This window comes from Drosophila tropicalis, unplaced genomic scaffold (assembly GCF_018151085.1).
Source record: "Drosophila tropicalis isolate 14030-0801.00 unplaced genomic scaffold, ASM1815108v1 contig_302, whole genome shotgun sequence".
NCBI lineage: Eukaryota > Metazoa > Arthropoda > Insecta > Diptera > Drosophilidae > Drosophila > Drosophila tropicalis.
Window position 1 is genome coordinate 198,573 of NW_027172757.1, and position 19,843 is coordinate 218,415.

Here is a 19,843-nt window from a genome sequence, read left to right on the forward strand (position 1 = left end):
GGATGTGATTAAGTCGTTCTTTCTGTTTGTTCCTTACTTGCCCGAAAACTTGTGATTTGTGACTCATTATATATGTAGAATCATAACATTTAGTAGTTTTCTTTCTTAATTTCAATTTTGATTTACAATCATTAAGTTTTAACTTTTCTTATTAACTAATATATTAAATCTTAAAAGACATTGCGCTTTGATTACTTCTTTTCCTTATTTGAATTCTCCTCTTTCGTTACTTTATTTTCAGATGCATCATTTTCTTGAGAGTCCGTTTCCTCCTGATCTTGATTCTGATCTGAGTCTGAGTCTGAGTCTACTTCTTTGGAGCTCAACTCCCTGGCATCTGGTTCTTGATTACCCTTAACCGTCGTAGCATTAATCAACCTATCCTCATCATCGACGGAGTCCTCATTACTGGCCGCTGGTTGATCAATCGGAGCGGGTAATAGTTCACCCACTTTTAATTTAGCAGGCAGAGCTTCAGGCTTCCGCAACAAACCATAAGGTTTCAAATGATAGATTAAATAGTCCATCACATACATCAAATGCGGAGCCACATAGTGCCATGAGATTGCCAGGTCTGAGCAACAGTCAAGACCCTAAGAATATAATTCGTTAATTCTTTCGAGAAGTTTTTGGCAAAAATAATATAAGCTTACATCATCATTTTTATAATACTGGTAGGACCAGTACCAATATTTCTTATTATACTTAGGTGGAATAAGATGACTTTCTGGAATAAAAGGAAACATACGCCCACGGCCCATGTGGTCTCGAGAATCACCAGCAGTAACATTCAAGTGCTCCATGCAGCGTCCAATTTCGATGTCCTCATTAACTACAGTGCCGGGTAAGCACATTTTGGGATTCGGTATGCCTTCTACCACAAAACGACGAAGTGCTTCCCGGCTGAGGACATAACCAGCTCCACCTGACATGTATCCCTGCTTAACAAATGTCCTGAATTTGTAGCCAAAGTGAACTGGGGTGTCAGGACTATATGGGTACAGCATATATCGCATGTTCTCAATTATAGCATAGGTATCGTCATCGGCTTTGTAGAACCAATCGGCGTCGTTGTAATGATGCTTATAGACATACTTAAAGGCCTCCTTAACCTTACGCCAAAGATTCTCACGTCCTTCGCCAACATCCAACTTTACAGTGGGCAATTCACTATCCTCACCCGAGCTCATGAATAAAAGGATATTACAACGTTTACCCCAAGTGCGTTTCACATGACGTGCCTTTGATTTGTGATTGTTCGGATTGGTCATCACCCAGCAAAGAATCCGAACCTCCTTCTTCAATTTATCCGCTATTGTGGTGTTATCTTCCTTATGTTCGTGATGAAAGACTTCATTTTCTGGTCCCTCGTCAAGAGCAAGCTCAGCATGAGAATGGGCATGTTTCGCCGAATATTGTTGGACAAGTGGATATATAATTGTAGTTGTGGCAATGTGTGAGGCGAATTGCGATAAGAAAAAGCCGGCTACCAGACCCAAAAGTAAAGTAAATAGTGAACGACTCCTTGAGCGAGGTGCTTAAAAATTCATAATTTTAAATTTTCAATCATAAGGAAAAATGCATTTGTTCAAAAATTACCTTCGCTCATTAGAGATCTTGCTAGCAACGTATTAGAACTAGTCATTTCCACTTCACTATGATCTATGGCTTACACGTCTCCGTCTACGACTTGATATTCCAAAGAGAAATGGCAATTGGGACACCGATGGAGTCACTTGTGTCAACAATTTTTACAATATGTGTTTTCGTTTGTGCGTCAATTCTATAATATTGTCTCTACGACAGAAATACAATTGTTTTCTTGCTCCAAACCCTTTAGCATGTCTAAGATAACTGAATATGAAAACTGAAAATATGTTATGGATATACCTGCATTTATTTGAGTCTCTTATACTCCTACAAAACTCTTTCAAAATGAATGTAAAAAACTTGTTCAAATAATACTATCATTGTGATGTCTTCGAAAATTGAAAATGTGTTGTATATAATGAGGTTATTAGAGAATCAAGCCCTAGATTTACTGTAGGGGCAGGTGAAGCATCAGTTCAGAACTACAAACTACAAATTTATAATACTTTTATGTACCCATGTACTAGTGAGAAAGCTTATCTAAATAAATATATATTGATTAGTTCGAGTTTAGGTTTTAGTGATATTAAATACAATGATTTCCATTATAATGGCGGATTATTACGTTTTTGACTTCTAAAAGAAAAAGTTAGTTGATAGTTTGCCAAATCGTATACCAATTTTTCAACAATTCAATTTTACCTAACCTTTACAACAAAAAAAAATTTTATATTTATTTGTACGAAGCTTCATAGAGTTCAATAATTTATTAAAGTCATTTGAAAACTAAATTATATGCTATTTATTTCTATTCTTTATTCGATTTATCAGCGTTAGCTTCTTTTTTCTGTGGCGTGTTCTTCTCGTGTGACTCTGTTTCCTCCTTTTCCTGTTCGGTGTCCACTTCCTTTGAGCTTACCTCCCTAGCATCAGGCTCGTGATCAACTTTGACAGTGGTACTGCTTATCATTCTGTCAAGATCACTCACGGAGTCCTCATTACTGGCCGCTGGTTGATCAATCGGAACGGGTAATAATTCACCCACTTTTAATTTAGCAGGCAGGGCTTTTGGTGATCGTAGCAAACCGTAGGGTTTCAAGTGATAGATTAAATAGTCCATCACATACATCAAATGGGGAGCCACATAATGAAAGGAAATCGCCAAGTCGGAACAACAGTCGAGCCCCTACAAAAACATTTGATGAGACATTAGTGAATTATTATTAGTTTAATTATTATTTAGTTAATGTCAAACTTACATCATCATTCTTGTAATACTGATAGGCCCAATACCACCATTTCAAGTCATATTTGCCTGGAATAAGGTGATGTTCTGGAACAAAGGGAAACATACGACCTCGACCAGTAGAGTCACGAGAATCGCCAGCACTGACATTCAAGTTCGCCATGCAGCGCCCAACTTCGATGTCCTCATTTTCAACAGTGCCGGGTAAGCACATTTTGGGATTGGGTATGCCTTCTACCACAAAACGACGAAGTGCTTCCCGGCTGAGGACATAACCAGCTCCACCTGACATGTATCCCTGCTTAACGAAAGGCTTGAATTTGAACCCAAAGTGTACTGGGGTTTCAGGACTATATGGGTACAGCATATACCGCATGTTCTCAATTATAGCATAGGTATCGTCATCGGCTTTGTAGAACCAATCGGCGTCGTTGTAATGATGTTTATAGACATACTTGAAAGCCTCCTTAACCTTACGCCAAAGATTTGGTCGTCCTTCCTCCACATCCAACTTTACAGTGGGCAATTCACTATCCTCACCCGAGCTCATGAATAAAAGGATATTGCAACGTTTACCCCAAGTGCGTTTCACATGACGTGCCTTTGATTTGTGATTGTTCGGATTGGTCATCACCCAGCAAAGAATCCGAACCTCCTTCTTCAATTTATCCGCTATTGTGGTGTTATCTTCCTTATGTTCGTGATGAAAGACTTCATTTTCTGGTCCCTCGTCAAGGGCAAGCTCAGCATGAGAATGGGCATGTTTCGCCGAATATTGTTGAACAAGTGGATATATAATTGCAGGTGTGGCAATGCGTGAAGCATATTGAGATACCAAAAATCCTGCTATCAGACCAAAAAGAAGAGTAAACAACGAACGACTCCTTGAGCGAGGTGCTAAGAAACACAAAATTCAAAATATCTATATAAAAATGTGCATTAGGAAAAATTTATAAGTTTTTCAAACATTACCTTCGCTCTTTAGAGATCTCGTTAGCAACGTACTAGAACTAGTCATATCCACTTCACTATGATCTATGTATGGCTTACACGTCTCGATATGACTAGGTATTCCGAAGAGAAATGAGGATTGAGACCACGATGGATATCACTTGTGTCAACAATTTTTACAAAATGTGTTTTAGTTGTGCGTCAATTTAATAAAATTGTTTCAACGTTTGTAATACCTTAATATTCTCGTTTCAAACTCTAGCGCGTTTCTAAGACAACTGAATATGAATAATAAAGATATTTTCTAGATATACCAAATAAAATGAATTCAAATAAAGCAATTTAATCATAGCGCCGACCATTTGAATACCATGCAATTAATTAATTACATAAGCCTAAAACAATGTATGAACGTATGTATGTACATATGTATGTTTTTCGGAACGTGTTCTGCTGTTTCAAGAACTTTTGTAGGGAAACCAGTAGTTTAAAAAACTATTAGGACTTAGGCAAAAGTACAATCAGATAATTGTAAAAACGAATTCAGAATTTTACTGGTCGTATGTAGAGTTTTGTCGGCAACTGTATACTAAGTGATTCTACGAAAAAATGTTTGTGGCTCTAGCTGTAATACTTTCCGAGATCTAAGTGACTGTTGATGCTGATCAATTGTATATAACTTATGGGGGTGGGAAAAGCTTTCTTTTATCTGTTTCATTCAATTTGGCGACTTTCATATACCTACCATTTCACCATATGGGTGCATGGTATAAAAACTTGTTCAAACAAAACAATTAGCTTTCTCGGAGCAGGTTGGTTTTAGTTGGTCTAATCTCGTTGAATATTTGTTAAACGATTTCTTAACCTGATGAATATTTAACTGCTTTTTATATATATTGAAAGTGCTTCCTTTGTTAAAAAAGGTCTGACAATTCTTGAATATTTTTAAAGAGGATTTGTAAGGACATCTATGAGCCTTAGCATGCTCAAAAATTATGATTTTTATTGACTTTATTTGGTATCTAAATAATAGATAGCAAAGTATAATAAAATATGCCTTTTTGTCGTAAATCTGAAATCAAATTATTGCTTTACAAATAATTTTATTTAAATATTCAATTTCACATATTAATTCTACATGTATAACCACATTACAACGATGTTGATTTAGGTTTTCATATATCCAAATAACGATCACAGTATTTATTACTCAAGCTCGAAGAAATTTCTTATTACCTATCGCTGGTTAATCGACTGGAGCGGGTAATAGTTCATCCACTTTTAATTTAGCAGGCAGTGCTTCAGGCTTCCGCAACAAACCATAAGGTTTCAAATGATAGATTAAATAGTCCATCACATACATCAAATGCGGAGATACATAATGAAAAGAAATCGCCAAGTCGGAACAACAGTCGAGACCCTATAAAAACATTTGATGAGACATTAGTGAATTATTATTAGTTTGAATTATTATTTAGTTAATGTCAAACGTACATCATCATTCTTGTAATACTGATAGGCCCAATACCACCATTTCAAGTCATATTTGCTTGGAATAAGGTGATGTTCTGGAATAAAAGGAAACATACGCCCACGGCCCAAGTGGTCTCGAGAATCACCAGCAGTAACATTCAAGTGCTCCATGCAGCGTCCAATTTCGATGTCCTCATTAACTACAGTGCCGGGTAAGCACATTTTGGGATTGGGTATGCCTTCTACCACAAAACGACGAAGTGCTTCCCGGCTGAGGACATAACCAGCGTCACCTGACATGTATCCCTGCTTAACGAAAGGCTTGAATTTGAACCCAAAGTGTACTGGGGTATCAGGACTATATGGGTACAGCATATATCGCATGTTCTCAATTATGGCATAGGTATCGTCATCGGCTTTGTAGAACCAATCGGCGTCGTTGTAATGATGCTTATAGACATACTTAAAGGCCTCCTTAACCTTACGCCAAAGATTCTCACGTCCTTCGCCAACATCCAACTTTACAGTGGGCAATTCACTATCCTCACCCGAGCTCATGAATAAAAGGATATTGCAACGTTTACCCCAAGTTCGTTTCACATGACGTGCCTTTTTTTTGTGGTTCTTTGGATTGGTCGTTACCCAGCAAAGAATTCGAACCTCTTCCTTTAATTTATCGGCTATTGTGGTGTTATCTTCTTTGTGATCGTGTTGCAAGAGCTCGTACACTAGGCCATCGTCAAGGGCAACATTATTGGCAAAATCTATTTCTGCATATTGTCTCAGAAGTGGATATATAATTCCAGGTTTGGTAAATAGACATAATAAAAATCCAGCTGTAAGACCAAAAAGCAGTGCAAATAATATACGATTCCTGGAGCGAATTGCTAGAAACATAAAATTGAAAACATCCGCACACTCACATAAAGAAAAATATATTTTTAAACGTTACCTTCCACTTTTCGCATTACCAATGTATTAAAAAAAGTCATATTGACTTGGTATTATTACCCCAATGAAATAAATTATACCAAAATAGATTTTCAATGTATACAAAGTCGACGCCAGCTTTGAGTTTCGGTTAGGTAAGAGAACAAACCTTAAAATTTTAGCATTTATTGTCATATTATTGACTCTGATCAAATTCACTATATAGACATATGTAAGTCGAGAAGGGGGACTTTTAGTTTTCAGATTACAAAACTGAAGTTAGGGTAGGGTCAGGAACATATTACCACAATTACTTATTACAATTCTCACAGCAAAAGTTTCATTGGCACACAAAACTGACGTAGATCATTGAATGCTGAGGCAAATTGCGATTGAGATATTTTCAAGAAGTATTCTCTATTTTTAAAAAATTTTAACTAATAAAGTGAGAAACGATTGTACCACTTGTCTGGGGTTATTGATTATCTATAACATTAACCGCAAAACTAAAAATATTCCATCTATTCCTGGTTTTTCTCATTCAATTTCCATTACAGATAGATGTACGTTTTCTTTTTTTGTTTAAATTATTATATTTTTGAAATATTTTGAAAAAAGTATTCTTATATGTATATAATAAAGTAAATAGCATAATTTATGAAAATTTAATTGAATTGGAAATCAGAAAAAAAGTTATAAAGAAAATTTAACATAGAAAATAGAGACTAATTGTAAGTTAGACAGCTTAAAGCACTTGATAACAATTGCTTATGATTCAACAAGGTATTTATGGGGCGGGGACTTATTCATATGTCTATGTATGTACAAGGTCATGGGGGGGACGGGGGGGTTAAAGAGGGGCTAATACATATAATCTGTTAACAGTTTTGTTTCACATTAAATATGTAAATAGTAAATTCAAATACAAGCTCCAAGTTTCTTTCTTCGTCGTATAGATAAGTGATAGGTTATATCTAATATACATATATCTTGATGTTTATACATATCCATTTGTATAGATTTATGTTTCTTGGTTTTGTTTCTTCTCTATGTAGAATTCTTAGGGTTAGCCATTTTGATTAGCTTGGACGTGTTTTTTGTTTTTTTTTTTTTCTTCCTCTCTCTATTTAGTGGTTTATCATCTGGATTGGGAGCTCTGCTACAATATTTATTTAGTGAATGGATCGAATGAACTAATGTCAAATTTGTTCAAATATAAACACTATATCTTATTGGTTAAACATAAACAACAAAGGCCAACGTATTGTGCATAAAGGTACTTTGGAGGCATGGTGAATTATAAATTATATATATACATATATAACTACATATATCAGATACTGCGATCTTTGGCATAACGAAACCGTTTAAAAGATGTATAGGAGTAATAAACATTTTAAACATTAAAAGTAACATGAAAGAATGTAGAACTATATTCAACAAATAACCATTAAACTGGCTAAGCTAATGATGAAATTTACAAGTTTGTGCTAAAGTTAAACATTTGAATATATATTAACTCGTTGATAGATAATATCGATATATGTATAATTATTATTAAAAAGAATTATCTAATTACTCATTAAACATCAATTAAACATTCGATGGCTTTAGTTTTGCAGCATTAAGATCGCACTTTCCGATATATATGTATTTGTATGTACATATATAGTTTATATATAGTATAATTCGAATGGTCAGGTTATACCTTACGCCGACATGGTTGTCGTTGCCATGGTTGCCGAGTTGCCATTGTCGTTGGATGTCTTTGGAGCCGATGGCAAAGCCATCGAATTTCTCGCAATCAGCTTACGTATTCGGTCCTGCAGATAATCACAGATGGCGGTGAATTTCTGTTGGTGGGCCAACTGCAAGGCTGTGAAACCGTCCTGATTCTTTAGTAGAACATCACTACCAGCTGCCACCAATTGTTTGCACACTGCCAAGTGTCCAAACATGGCAGCCGCATGCAAAGCTGTCTCTCCGTTGGGCAATACACCTAAATTTGGCCGATATTTCAGCAATACTGTGATTACAGCCGCATGTCCTTTGTGAGCTGCTTTGAATAGCGGTGTCGCTCCATCACAACGCACTGCATCGATATTGGCTCCGTTCTGAAGTAGAACTTTGCAGATATGATCGTGACCCATTTGGGCGGCAATCCATAAGGGAGTAGCACCATCTATGCGTTTGATATCGGTTTCTGCCTCGGCCTGTATCAGTAATGATAACACTGTTCGATGTCCATTTTGCGCGGCTATAAAGACAGGGGTTGCGCGATCCTGCAAAGAATTTAACAAATTAATTAGTTATTTAACCAAATACTTGGTTACCTTTTGTTTTTACCTTCATACGGGCATTGACATCCGTTCTGCAATCCAAAAGCTCTCTAACAATTTTCACATGGCCTCCCTGGGCGGCAACAAAGAGCGGCGTTCCCCCATCCACAGACGGTGTATCCACACCGGCTCCGGCCTTTATTAAAATCCTAACCACTTCCAGGTGTCCACCTTGTGCGGCAAAAAACATCGGTGTGGTACCAGTCAAGCGTCTTGAATTTGGATCAGCTCCCTGGTCAAGTAACTCTAACACACAATGCGTGTGGCCGCCGGCAGCGGCTAGTATAAGAGGTGTTGTTCCATCCTGAAAAAGGGGAAATTTAGTCATTAGTTCAAGTTTAATATAGTGACTAACTAATTTAATCATTCATCACACTATTTTTATATTTTACAATTAGATATAAAATTTCTCCAAAGGTAGTCTAGTTCATTTCCTATTCCTTAGATTTAAGCAAGAAACAAGAACTAATAAGTTGTCTAAACAGTTATAAAGAGATCCTAAAACCAATTTGGAAGCACAACTGAATAAAGCCAAATAATATCTATTATATAACTACATAGATATATTATTTCCATCCAGCACTAAAATTTTTCCTGAAATTGCTAGAAAGAAATTCGAATTATTTCCAAAACTTAAATGCCAATTCTGAAAGTGTATCAAAGGCAAGGTTTCACTCTTACAAAAAATAAGAGTTTGGTTTTGGAACAATTCTACCTAACTATAAAACCTAAATGGAAGAGTGGTTAAAACTATGACAAGTATAGAGTAAATAGAACACTTCATTAAAACTATATCTCTCTTCTCGTACTATTTGTATTGAAAAACTTTGTAAGTATATGACTGAATTGCATAACTAAATACATAAATGAGAATTTTATAATTAGATGTATACTATTATGACTTTTGTTCTACAATGTGGTCAAAAAAATTTTTTATTTGGATTTTAATCAAGTGAACAGAATTTCCTACCTTAAATTATCTTTAATTTAAGAAATAAAAAAGTTATAACATCAAGCTTTCAACCGAAGTCTAGTTTGGCTAATTACTTTTTGTTAGAAATTTTCAGAAATTGGCTTTTTAGAAGTAAGACTTTAGAACACATTTCGTAACTACAATATCGATCGATTGAGTCAAAATAATTTAAAATCAATATATTTGACATACATAGATCTTTATTGCTGTTGCTTGTGGTCCTAATGTATAATTTCTTAAATTGTTTAGTTAAATACTCAATCTTCAAAATCTGGGCCAATGTTCGTTGGTTGGTGGACGAAATTGTTAACACAGTTTCATTTAATTAACCTTTTTATAAAACATATAACCATTTATTTTAATTGACAAAATTCTATTCTCCTACTTCTTGAATTTTCATTGTTTCGTTTTCATTGTTACATGTTCAATGGCTTTTATTATATTTTTAAATTCACTAAACCAAAAATTATAGCCATTACATAAAGTTACTCAACAAGTAAAATCATCGAAAACGATTCCTCGAATTCAACAAAGCGTGAACCATGCGACTTTTTAAAATGCTCTCAGTGAAATATTGCGAAATTTTCAACCAAAAAATTAAAGTTTATAGCCTTTTGGAGCAGTTAACACTTAATTTCGGTACAACTCAAGTACGCACCAATTGGCAAAGAAGACGAAAACTGCAGCAAAAACAAAAACAAAACAAAACAAAACCAAGCAAGAAAGTATGAAAAAAAAAGAAACTAAAAACAAAAGAAAATAAAACGAAAACAAAGAAATTGAAATGAAATTTCACTTGAAGCGCAACCAAGCGCAGTCCATAATCAAAGTGGAGGCCAGTGGGGCAACTACAGTTGGTCAGCAGTTCAAGCAGCTGCTCTGGATATCCACCAGACATGGAGTCAGTCACAACTATTAAAAGGGCATGTCACATGCAACGTGACTAAGTTGAAAATGGCAATAGGGAATGACAAGATTTGTGATTTAGCAATTTGGATTTTCCCTCGACACGCATGCAAATTAACACGAAACGCTTTTACTTCCATCCGAGAGAAACGAATTGTGTATTTTATTTATGCACTTAAGCCTTTAGATGTTCCAGATTTACCCTAAATTCATGGATTAACAACATTTTTCTATAAGAGCCCTAATAAAAGTATTTAATACAGGTTAATTAGTTTGTAAAGAATTCTTGTCCACAGAGTAATTTTTATTCTTCTCGGATCAGTATCTTATATGATCCGCTAAAGGACTTTCTTTAGTGGTCGTCCTTAAGAAATGCACAGAGTGTTCAATTTTAGTCTAATATGATTACAATTGTTACGATTACAATACTCAATTTCGATAACTACTAAATGATTTTTAAGCTTCTTCTATAAGCTTCTCAGTTCTCTGACCAATAAAACCTATCGCGTAACGTGTGTAAGATGATTTCGCATTTTCAGAATTGAATTAAAAAGCTTACAGTAAAAAATGGAGTTTAGAGAAATAATTTATTAAAAATTAAACTCAATTTTTAATATGTTCTATGTTATTTCTCAACTAAATGTCTTATGTTTTAATTAATTATCTTACTCTTAAGATCAATAGATTACTAGATTGATAGATTACTAAGGCTAAGGCTAAAGCAAAGTCTACTCACCTCATCTTTGCAATCCACATGAACTTTGCCACTGTCTAGCACTTTGAGCATAGCCAACTCATCGCCACGCATGGCCGCCATGTGCAACTGCACATCGGAGGGCGTCTCCTTCTGTAAATAGAAAAGAAATCAATTAGTAAAACTTAAATTTCAGCAGCTGTCAAAACACAAGAAATTTGAGTAATCACAATACACCCACAACATGGCCAATGCTCTCAATTTAAAGACTGGCCCTAGGCTATCGCCCACATTGCATTTGAAAATTACTTTCCTCCTCGACGCCATCATCATCATCTGTCTCATAGTAATTAGGGCCAAGCGGTAACTAAAAACTATTCCGCAACGGATGTGGATCCACATTGGGTGAATTCTTTTTTTTTTTTATTATTATTTTGTGTTGCCGCCTTTGATAAGTAATGCATGTTAACCCTTAGACAGGCGCCTGAGAGCGTTGAGCCCATAAGTTAAAGCATCAACTATCTATCTATCTTAAATAAACTCATAGTTGAAAATAAACGTTTGATAGTACTCTTTATATTTTTATTCATACACTAAATACTTAACAGACTTTAAGTTAAGTAAAAAAAAAACCTTTTTTTAAATCACAAATGTTTTAATATAGTCAAATATATGTATATATGTTTCCTTAGACATTAATAAAAGTAATCGCATAATATCTGTCCAAGTCCAAACCCTTGATACAGCCAAGGGTTAAATTAAATACATAAAGGTAATTGCCCCCGCCACACAACAAATGACCATTTATTGCAAAGGGGGAAACATAAGAAATGAAACAAGGGTCATGTGAGCCTCAATTTTCCATTCATAGAAGTTTGTATACACTTGAGCAGGGCTTTGTCTATATATACATATATGTACATATATGTATATCTATAAAACTTTTATTTTTAAGGAACATTTTGACTGTTGTATATGTATATAATTGGGTCAATGACAAAATCTATCGAAGTCTCTACGGAGACAAAGACTTTTTAGCTATAACATTAAAACCATCAGATAAATGGATTTATGGAAACCAATGACAATATGAATATACCCCTTTTGGTAGTGTATAAAAGCTACATATTTCAAATTGAACGCTTTCATACCGACAGTCATTGAAAATGGCAAAGAGGGAGACCAGGAAAATGTCAACTTTACGTTAATGAAGCAAATTAAGTGGATGAATGTAAGGAAACAAAGGCTTGAGCACCTGCCACTAGAGGCCAGAGCCCCAGAAGAGCAATGAAAGGAAAAGCCCTCACATGTTGTGACTCAAGTTGCTTGCGTTTGCCCCATCATCAGTCAAGAGAAGAAGCAACAATGCAAATGCGCCACTTCAAAATGACATAATGATAATAAAAATAAAAAAAAAATTATGATAATGATGATGATGCTGATGCTGGTGATGATATTCATAGAGGTGGCAACAGAGCTGCAAATGTCAGGTGTCGTCTATAGGTGAGAAACACTTTTAATGCTTCAAGCAGATCAAATGCTATTGCACCACAATTTATCTAATGGTTACTGTTTGTAGTAAAGTGGTTAAGTATGAGCTTAATATATTGTTAACAAGTGGTTTTTCCTCTATTATCAGAAGTGTTTAGCCCCAACAAATATAATTAAAGAAAAAGGCAAAGAGACGATAACACAAACTACTAATACGTTTTGCAAAAAAAAAAAACAAAAATTATGACACTATGTTAATAGATGAGTGTCTGTGTGTGCGTGTGAGTGGGAATGTGTGTGAGCTGTATTTATTAAGATTATTAGTTATGTGAGCTCATGACTATCCACATAAAAACTAAGATCGCAACAAGTTAAGATAAAAGATGAGAGACTGTATACATTTAAGTGACTTCTGATCCAATATCAAACAGACTCTGTTTTTCTAGCAGGTAGATTATTCCGTGTTATCATCAAATTAAATTGAAATGGGTGCAACAGCCAACAGGCCTCATAAGAATATATATTTTTGATCAGCAAGTCCGACTGTCCGTCCGTATAAACATCTAGATCTCAAATAATAAAAGAGCTACTGTCACCAAATTTGGTATTAAGACTTCTCTAGTATGCATGTTAATCAGGTTTATTATTGCCATGCCCCCTTCCATCTGTGGAGTTTTTAGTTAATATAATTTAAAAACAAAATTAATTTTAGGTTTCTCTTTGTATGAACTTGAACCAAAACTAGTTCATTATGATAAGACAGTAAATTGACTTATATTAACTAATAAAAAGATTTAGTTAATTACAAAAGTTTCCTCTTTTCTTCCCAAAGCAGCTCAAACAAGAGGTCAAAGATAACTGAATTCGGTTGCATAACGGTTGCTTAGTAGTTGATTGTTCTACTCACCTTTAGTGACATGTTTTCTCTCCTAGTTGGACAGCCTGTACCATCAACTGCTATCCCTCTTCCACCTTTACTTGGCCAGTGCTTTTGCACCTGTTTCTGCTGGTGTTGTTGTTGTAGTTGTTGTTGTTGCTGTATTTATTGCTAGTGATGCTTACAAGCCCGTTTCCATTGACCGATTTTCAAAGTGTAACGTCTTGCTCCTCCAATCTTGAAGCTAGCTATGCAACAAGAACTTCTTCTGTGTAACAGTGCAACAAAAACAACAATCACAACAACAACGTATAGTAACAACAAGCTCAGTAAGTGGCACCAATCAGAATCACAGCAGCAACAAAAAGAAATGCATTAGAAGGCATCATTGGAGCCATCCACAACGAATTGAAGTCCAGTTCGAAAGTCAAAGCACTGCAAATATGAAAAGAAAAATGTTAAGAATACGAAAAGAATGCATAACCAAAAAGCCCATGGGCCAATATCGAATCTAAATTAACTTGCCCGTCAATAAACAAGTTTCTTTTCTGTTCTGTTCTTTTCTTTTCTTTTTTCTTTTTGGAAATTGTAAAACTTATGGGCTTGGCCATGGTTAGGCACAAATGAGAACTTTCAAAATTTTAGTTAATCTTTGGAGCTTGAAACGTGCATTTGTCTCGTAATTGCAATTTATAGGAGAACATTTTTTAATAATTTTTCCCTTTCGTCCTACACATTTATTATAATGTTTCTCGCATATATTTAATTTAAATTAAGATATAATTTATTTATTTTACAGTCGTTATTTTAATTTTGATTTTAAGAAATAGAAACCATAAAAAAGAACAAACTTAAAAAAAAATGATTACTAAACAGAAATTCTCAATCTTTTGTCCTACTTAAATCTCCTCTAATCGACATTAGAATATTTTTCTTTTTTGTAATTTGCTATTCAAATTCTATAATAAAGATATGATGACTTTTACTTTGCCAACGAGTTCAGATAGTTTGGCTAACACACGAATCTCTCGAATCTCTCAACATATAATTTTCACATTTGTTAACTGAATGTATTTGTTTATGAAACGCCTCATCCGACGATTGGCTGACGATTGACAGGTCTCTGATAGGGAGTGCAATAGGTTCCAGCATTTGCTTTTACTTTGGTTTGTAGTTGAAATTAATTGCATTTCATGCCGGCTCTCTTTTTACTTTTTAGTTTTTACAAGCCCCATCAGCATCATAGTCATCGTCATCGTCTTCGTCATTATTATCATTATCATCATCATGAGGTCATGTGGTCTGAGGGGGTCTTTCTGCCTTTCAACTTTTGACCTAGAAAGTGCTTTAGTTTAGTTTTTTTTTTTTTTTTTTTTTTGGTTGGCTTCTTCTTTATGCGTCTTTCATGATTCTATTATGTATATAGGAACATTCTTAGCTTATACAGCAGCCACGGACTTTTGGGTGCTGACATCACACTTTACCACTTTTCTTTGGATTTGTTACAACTTTTCGGTAATTAAATCTTTCTTTTTATTTTCTTGTAATTGTAAAAGCAACTTTTTAAAAAGTAACTAACAGAATTTTTACTGTCATTTTCAGATTGATTGAAGTTCTGGGTTCTTTGATATGATGAAATCGTTTACTAGAGATAAGATATGTTTAGAAAACATGACATATATGTTCATACCTATACAACTATACCGATATTGTAATCTATTTCTAAGATAGTGAGGTATTTGGCATTTGGTATTTATTGGCTATAATCATAAAATTGTTAACAAATGTAAAATTTAAGATTATTAGTAATTTGGTAAAATGTAATTCTAACGTACAATTATATACCTATGTATGTATAATCTGTCAATTTTTAAGGTAGTTATAGATTAATTTATTGCAAATTAGAGTAAGGGTATGTCAAAGTCATAATAAGTCTCTAGTTAAGATGATAAGTGATTGTTTTTATCTTTGCCGATACTATTATTACTTTTTATATATACATACATACTTTTTGCATATCACTTTTATGATGTTTTCTGTTTCCCTCTCTCTCCTTTCTAATTGATACTTTTAACTCTCTCAATTAGTTTCCCTTTCATTCCTATTATATGGCATTTACATTATATTGTAGATTTATTGTTTATTACATTTGTTGTGTAAAAATAGCCTCAATCTTAGCAAAAATGATCTCATTTCATTTTGCGTTTATTGTACGACTTGTATTTTGCATAAAATGTATATATAGATTATATATACATAAATAACATAAAAGGTCAACAGGCAACTTGGCCGGGGCCGTGGTTAAAAGTGTTTTTTGTTTTTTATAGCACTGATATCCACATACTTTAGGTAATAGGCAAGCACGCCGCCTTACGGATTGGCGGTAAAATTGACGTAAATACGCGTTCCGAGCTGAGCCCAACCGATCTCTAGAAAAGCTGACAAGCAACTAAACAATACAATTATTTTAAAATTAACGAAAATATATACAAGAGGCTAGAATACGGGTTTGGCAAAGAGGAGAAAATATGGGCAACAATCACTGAGATTGATAAAATAAATATAGTCTACTTTTGGGGATAGTTTTTGTAATCAAATTTTTGGCTCCAGCCGTTATTTTTTTTTTTTTTTTGTTCATTAATTTTAAGCACAGACCGGCAATTCTATTTTAATTACAATACGAAACAGAGACAATTTTAGCTTGACTTGAATTCTTTACCATTCACAAGCATTGAAAGCGTAGACTTGAATGGACAATATCGTGCAAAGGCCTCGTGCAAATGACATTGCATGCTTTCAGGCGCAAAGCAACTGAGTTCATTGAATGTTTATTCTAGCTACCGCGCCCATAACTATACAACAAACACAATTGCAACTGTAAGCCGTAAACCGTAACCGTAAATAACCCGCTTCCTAAGCCACAAATAAGTCCTTTCCTCCGCACAGAACCACATAAAAAAAAACTCAAAGAAAATATAACATTGACAAGAATTGGCGCTGACATCAAGCGAGGTCAAACAGAGGAGCCTGTCGCCCTCCCACTCAGCCTCTTTCCTAAACAATCATATGCTTAAAATCAATACTCACACTTTGATGGCCTAGTGCACAGGACTTTGTATGTGTATATGTATGCCTTTGGATTATAAATTATGAATGAGCACAAAGTATTTTTGCAATTCTTCTTCTCGATGTAAAAATTTATAGACATCAAAGTTTTACCGACGGTATTTTTTTGTTTAGAGCAGGTTTTTGAACAGAAATTTCGATTTCTTTAAACGATTTAATTTATATTTTGTTTTTCTTTTAATTATGCCGTGCACAACGCATTTATTGTATTTTTGTTTAATATATGCTTTAAATATTTTATTCTTAAATTAAAATGTTTATTTGATGTGCACCAGGCGGCTGGTGGCGCCTCAAACACGTTTGGTTGAAAAATGAACTAAACATTGCGAATAATGATAGCAAACCGCTATTTGAGAGAGTGGGAGCAAAAATAGGGGTAAAATACTTTTGGTATATTCCAAATTCGTATTTTTCAGTGCTGGAAAATGTGAAAATCTAGCGCAGCCAACTTCGCGTTAAAATGTCAAATTCTCCCTCTTTCTCTTTTTCGCCCTGCATTTTGCGAGTTGCGGTCGATTGATTTGTAATTTTTTACAAAAAGTAAGTAAATTTATTGAATGATATTTAAAATTATGTATAATTCATTTAACAAATGTTTTGCTTACCCTATCAGCATACAACAAAATGGAAAACGACGCCGGTGAGAATGTCGATTTGTATGTGCCCCGCAAATGGTAAGTGAAACACGTGTTCATCAATTGAGTCCAATCCCTTTCCTACCTCTACCTCCCCCCTCTGTACGAGTTACAATTTTATTGTTTCTTTTTTATTAAATGCAGCTGTTTATTAAAATACTTCTTTCTTATTTGTAGCTCGGCATCGAACAGAATCATCCACGCCAAGGACCATGCCTCTGTCCAATTGAGCATCGTTGATGTGGACCCCGAAACTGGACGCCAAACCGACGGCTCTAAGACCTACGCCATCTGCGGCGAGATTCGTCGCATGGGCGAGTCGGATGATTGTATTGTCCGTCTGGCCAAGAAGGATGGCCTTATTACCAAGTAAGTGTAAATGATTTCATTTCCCGCCAAGGAATATGCTTAAAATTGACTTATTTGTTTTTGTTTACTTTCAGGAACTTCTAAATATGCTTTGAATTATCGGTAATAAAGTGAAGTGAATTCCTTTTATATTTAAATCTAAAACACAAACAATGTGTTTTTCTTTTGGAATAAACGGAGTGGCTTTTATATGATAGCTGATCGAATTAAAAGTGTTAATTATGTTTTATTGACAAAACTCATATAGGAAGAAGTTTATAGAGTGCCAAAGAAAATATTTGTGCACTAATTCGCTTCAAAAGGTTGAATTTATTCAAACAAATGGACAGGACAAATATCTTTATCTAGTTTTGGTGCAAAATTATAAAATATGTATGATAAACTTGCCAATTTTTGCAGATGCCTTAAGCTGTAATCTTATAAAGGGCATATATTGAAATACAAATTTTTAGAGCTATGACGATTTGCAGCAACAAGTGCTTTATGTATTTACATTCTTAGGAGATTCGATTTATGAACATAAAATGCACTAGCAAAAATTTAAAGACCACTTCACATAATTAAGACATTGGACGAATCATCATTTTGGAATAGATAAGTGATATATTCCAATCCCATGAACGTTTCCAACTTCCCCAAAGAATGCCCGTTTCGCCCTTTTTTCCACCAGCGCTATTAAAGATTCCATTTAGAGAACTGCAAGTAAATTTTGTACAAAAATATTGCTTAAAATTAATCAATAAGAAATAATATTATCTTACCTGTGTCCACAGTTGCTAAACCACCAGCCACCATTGTACAGGTTAGCACAACTAAATTTCCATATGTCATTATCCCGGTCAATGGTAGAGAATTTCAAGTTTAAATGAGCAGAAAGTGAATCTCCGGCGGTTCCGCTGTAAGCGCCTAGAGATTTTAACATATAGTCTTCATCTTCACTACCCACAGCAAAATTGTCATAGCGGGCATATCCAGTTGTACCATTCACATCTCGGAGCTCTATAAACAACTCGCATCGTTTAGCCTTGGTTAATAAATGTAAATTCTCCAATCCAATGAAGTAGTTGCCGTTCGGATTTCCAAAACCCCTTTTGTAATACTCCCAACTTCTTTGGAAATCAACAGTATCATCAATGCGACTCTGAATTACAATCCATCCGCTCTTGTCTATCTCAGGTGTCTCGGTAGAGATGTCGGAATCTTCAGTGCTCCCAGATTGAGCAAGTTCTTGCTCGACAGGGTCGATTTTGTTATTCTCTTTTTGAGTTTCACCCAATTCGACAAAAGCAATGTCAATATTTTCATCATCTATTGGCTCCTTAAGTTTGTCGTCCACAACTTTATATTTTATGCTCTCCATTTTAGTATCCTTTTTTTCAGATTCGCCTGAAATGCTCTCCGTAACAGTTTCCATTTTATTAATCGGCTCTTTAAAAGCCTCTTCCATCCATTCTAAAAGTACCTCCCGCTCCATTTGCAAAGCCTTTATTAGTTTATCTTTTTCTCGAACAATGGAAAGACAGTAGTCATTGCGTAAAGCTGGTTTATATGCATTGAGTAACTGAAATTAACGAATACCCAAAATTGTCATTACAATTTATATAATGGATACTTCGTACCTATATTAAACTTACAAAGGTCTCCCTCAAACTGGACAGTCCGAATATTTGACTCGAAGATATTGTACCAGCACATAATAATACCACCAAAATGATAAAGGACATTTTTTCAACCGCAGCGCAGGCAACCAATAAATAAACTGAATCGAACTTAATGAAGTCCAAAACGTTTATATTCCTCTATTTATACTTCGTTTGACTATACTATACTTATATGTAAATACTTATTTTGTTCATTGATAAAGATTTAATATATGCTTTCTTAAGAAATCAAAATCTACAAAAATTCTCGTGAATAACATAATTCAAGAAAATGATAATAAAGCTTTTTTTTTTTTAGACTTTTTGGGATTTTCCAAATTGTTAACATTGCTTTTCTCAAACAAAAAGATAATGTGGAGTGTCAATAAACTAATTACTAATCTTAAAACATAAAGTTTTTGTATTTTCAAAATATCTTGTGTGGGGTTGTTTTTTTCTCATAAATCGGAAATATAACTTATGTTAAATATATGGAAGCAGATCTTCCACCCGACCGTCCGCATAGACAAATACACAATAGTAAAAACAGATAAACAAATAATACCTACTATATCTATTAACTAAGTAAGAAAGAGTACATGT

The 19,843-nt window shown here is 34.5% G+C and overlaps 5 protein-coding genes across 7 annotated transcripts; 1 reads left to right on the forward strand and 4 right to left on the reverse strand.

Moving 5' to 3' along the window:
- Window positions 1-85: 85 nt before the first annotated feature.
- On the reverse strand, window positions 86-1,817 carry LOC137572413 (glycoprotein-N-acetylgalactosamine 3-beta-galactosyltransferase 1-like). Its single transcript, XM_068284177.1, has 3 exons — window positions 1,600-1,817; window positions 654-1,537; window positions 86-593 (listed from the first exon to the last, which is right to left on the reverse strand). Exons 1-3 carry the CDS (start codon window positions 1,643-1,645, stop codon window positions 192-194), a joined length of 1,332 nt encoding a protein of 443 aa, XP_068140278.1. The 5' UTR covers window positions 1,646-1,817; the 3' UTR covers window positions 86-191.
- Window positions 1,818-2,398: 581 nt separating this feature from the next.
- Window positions 2,399-3,854, reverse strand: LOC137572454 (glycoprotein-N-acetylgalactosamine 3-beta-galactosyltransferase 1-like). Its single transcript, XM_068284215.1, has 3 exons — window positions 3,809-3,854; window positions 2,850-3,733; window positions 2,399-2,776 (listed from the first exon to the last, which is right to left on the reverse strand). Exons 1-3 carry the CDS (start codon window positions 3,852-3,854, stop codon window positions 2,399-2,401), a joined length of 1,308 nt encoding a protein of 435 aa, XP_068140316.1.
- A 1,016-nt stretch (window positions 3,855-4,870) lies between these two features.
- On the reverse strand, window positions 4,871-6,345 carry LOC137572412 (glycoprotein-N-acetylgalactosamine 3-beta-galactosyltransferase 1-like). 2 transcript variants are annotated; one of them, XM_068284175.1, is made up of 3 exons: window positions 6,213-6,345; window positions 5,282-6,147; window positions 4,871-5,207 (listed from the first exon to the last, which is right to left on the reverse strand). In XM_068284175.1, the coding sequence occupies exons 1-3, from the start codon at window positions 6,250-6,252 to the stop codon at window positions 5,034-5,036; spliced, it is 1,080 nt and encodes a 359-aa protein (XP_068140276.1). In that variant the 5' UTR covers window positions 6,253-6,345; the 3' UTR covers window positions 4,871-5,033. The 2 variants fall into 2 exon arrangements, with proteins under 2 accessions (XP_068140276.1, XP_068140277.1); XM_068284176.1 differs by having other exon boundaries at window positions 5,282-6,134; window positions 6,184-6,243.
- A 530-nt stretch (window positions 6,346-6,875) lies between these two features.
- Window positions 6,876-16,889, reverse strand: LOC137572398 (ankyrin repeat domain-containing protein 29). Of its 2 annotated transcripts, none has more exons than XM_068284156.1 (5): window positions 16,558-16,889; window positions 13,501-13,905; window positions 11,145-11,255; window positions 8,537-8,833; window positions 6,876-8,472 (listed from the first exon to the last, which is right to left on the reverse strand). In XM_068284156.1, exons 2-5 carry the CDS (start codon window positions 13,510-13,512, stop codon window positions 7,900-7,902), a joined length of 993 nt encoding a protein of 330 aa, XP_068140257.1. In that variant the 5' UTR covers window positions 13,513-13,905; window positions 16,558-16,889; the 3' UTR covers window positions 6,876-7,899. The 2 variants fall into 2 exon arrangements, with proteins under 2 accessions (XP_068140257.1, XP_068140258.1); XM_068284157.1 differs by lacking the exon at window positions 16,558-16,889 and adding an exon at window positions 15,815-15,909.
- A 151-nt stretch (window positions 16,890-17,040) lies between these two features.
- RpS21 (ribosomal protein S21) lies at window positions 17,041-17,812 on the forward strand. The gene is made up of 4 exons (XM_068284115.1): window positions 17,041-17,136; window positions 17,210-17,270; window positions 17,409-17,600; window positions 17,675-17,812. The coding sequence occupies exons 2-4, from the start codon at window positions 17,221-17,223 to the stop codon at window positions 17,682-17,684; spliced, it is 252 nt and encodes an 83-aa protein (XP_068140216.1). The 5' UTR covers window positions 17,041-17,136; window positions 17,210-17,220; the 3' UTR covers window positions 17,685-17,812.
- The last annotated feature ends 2,031 nt before the right edge of the window (window positions 17,813-19,843 follow it).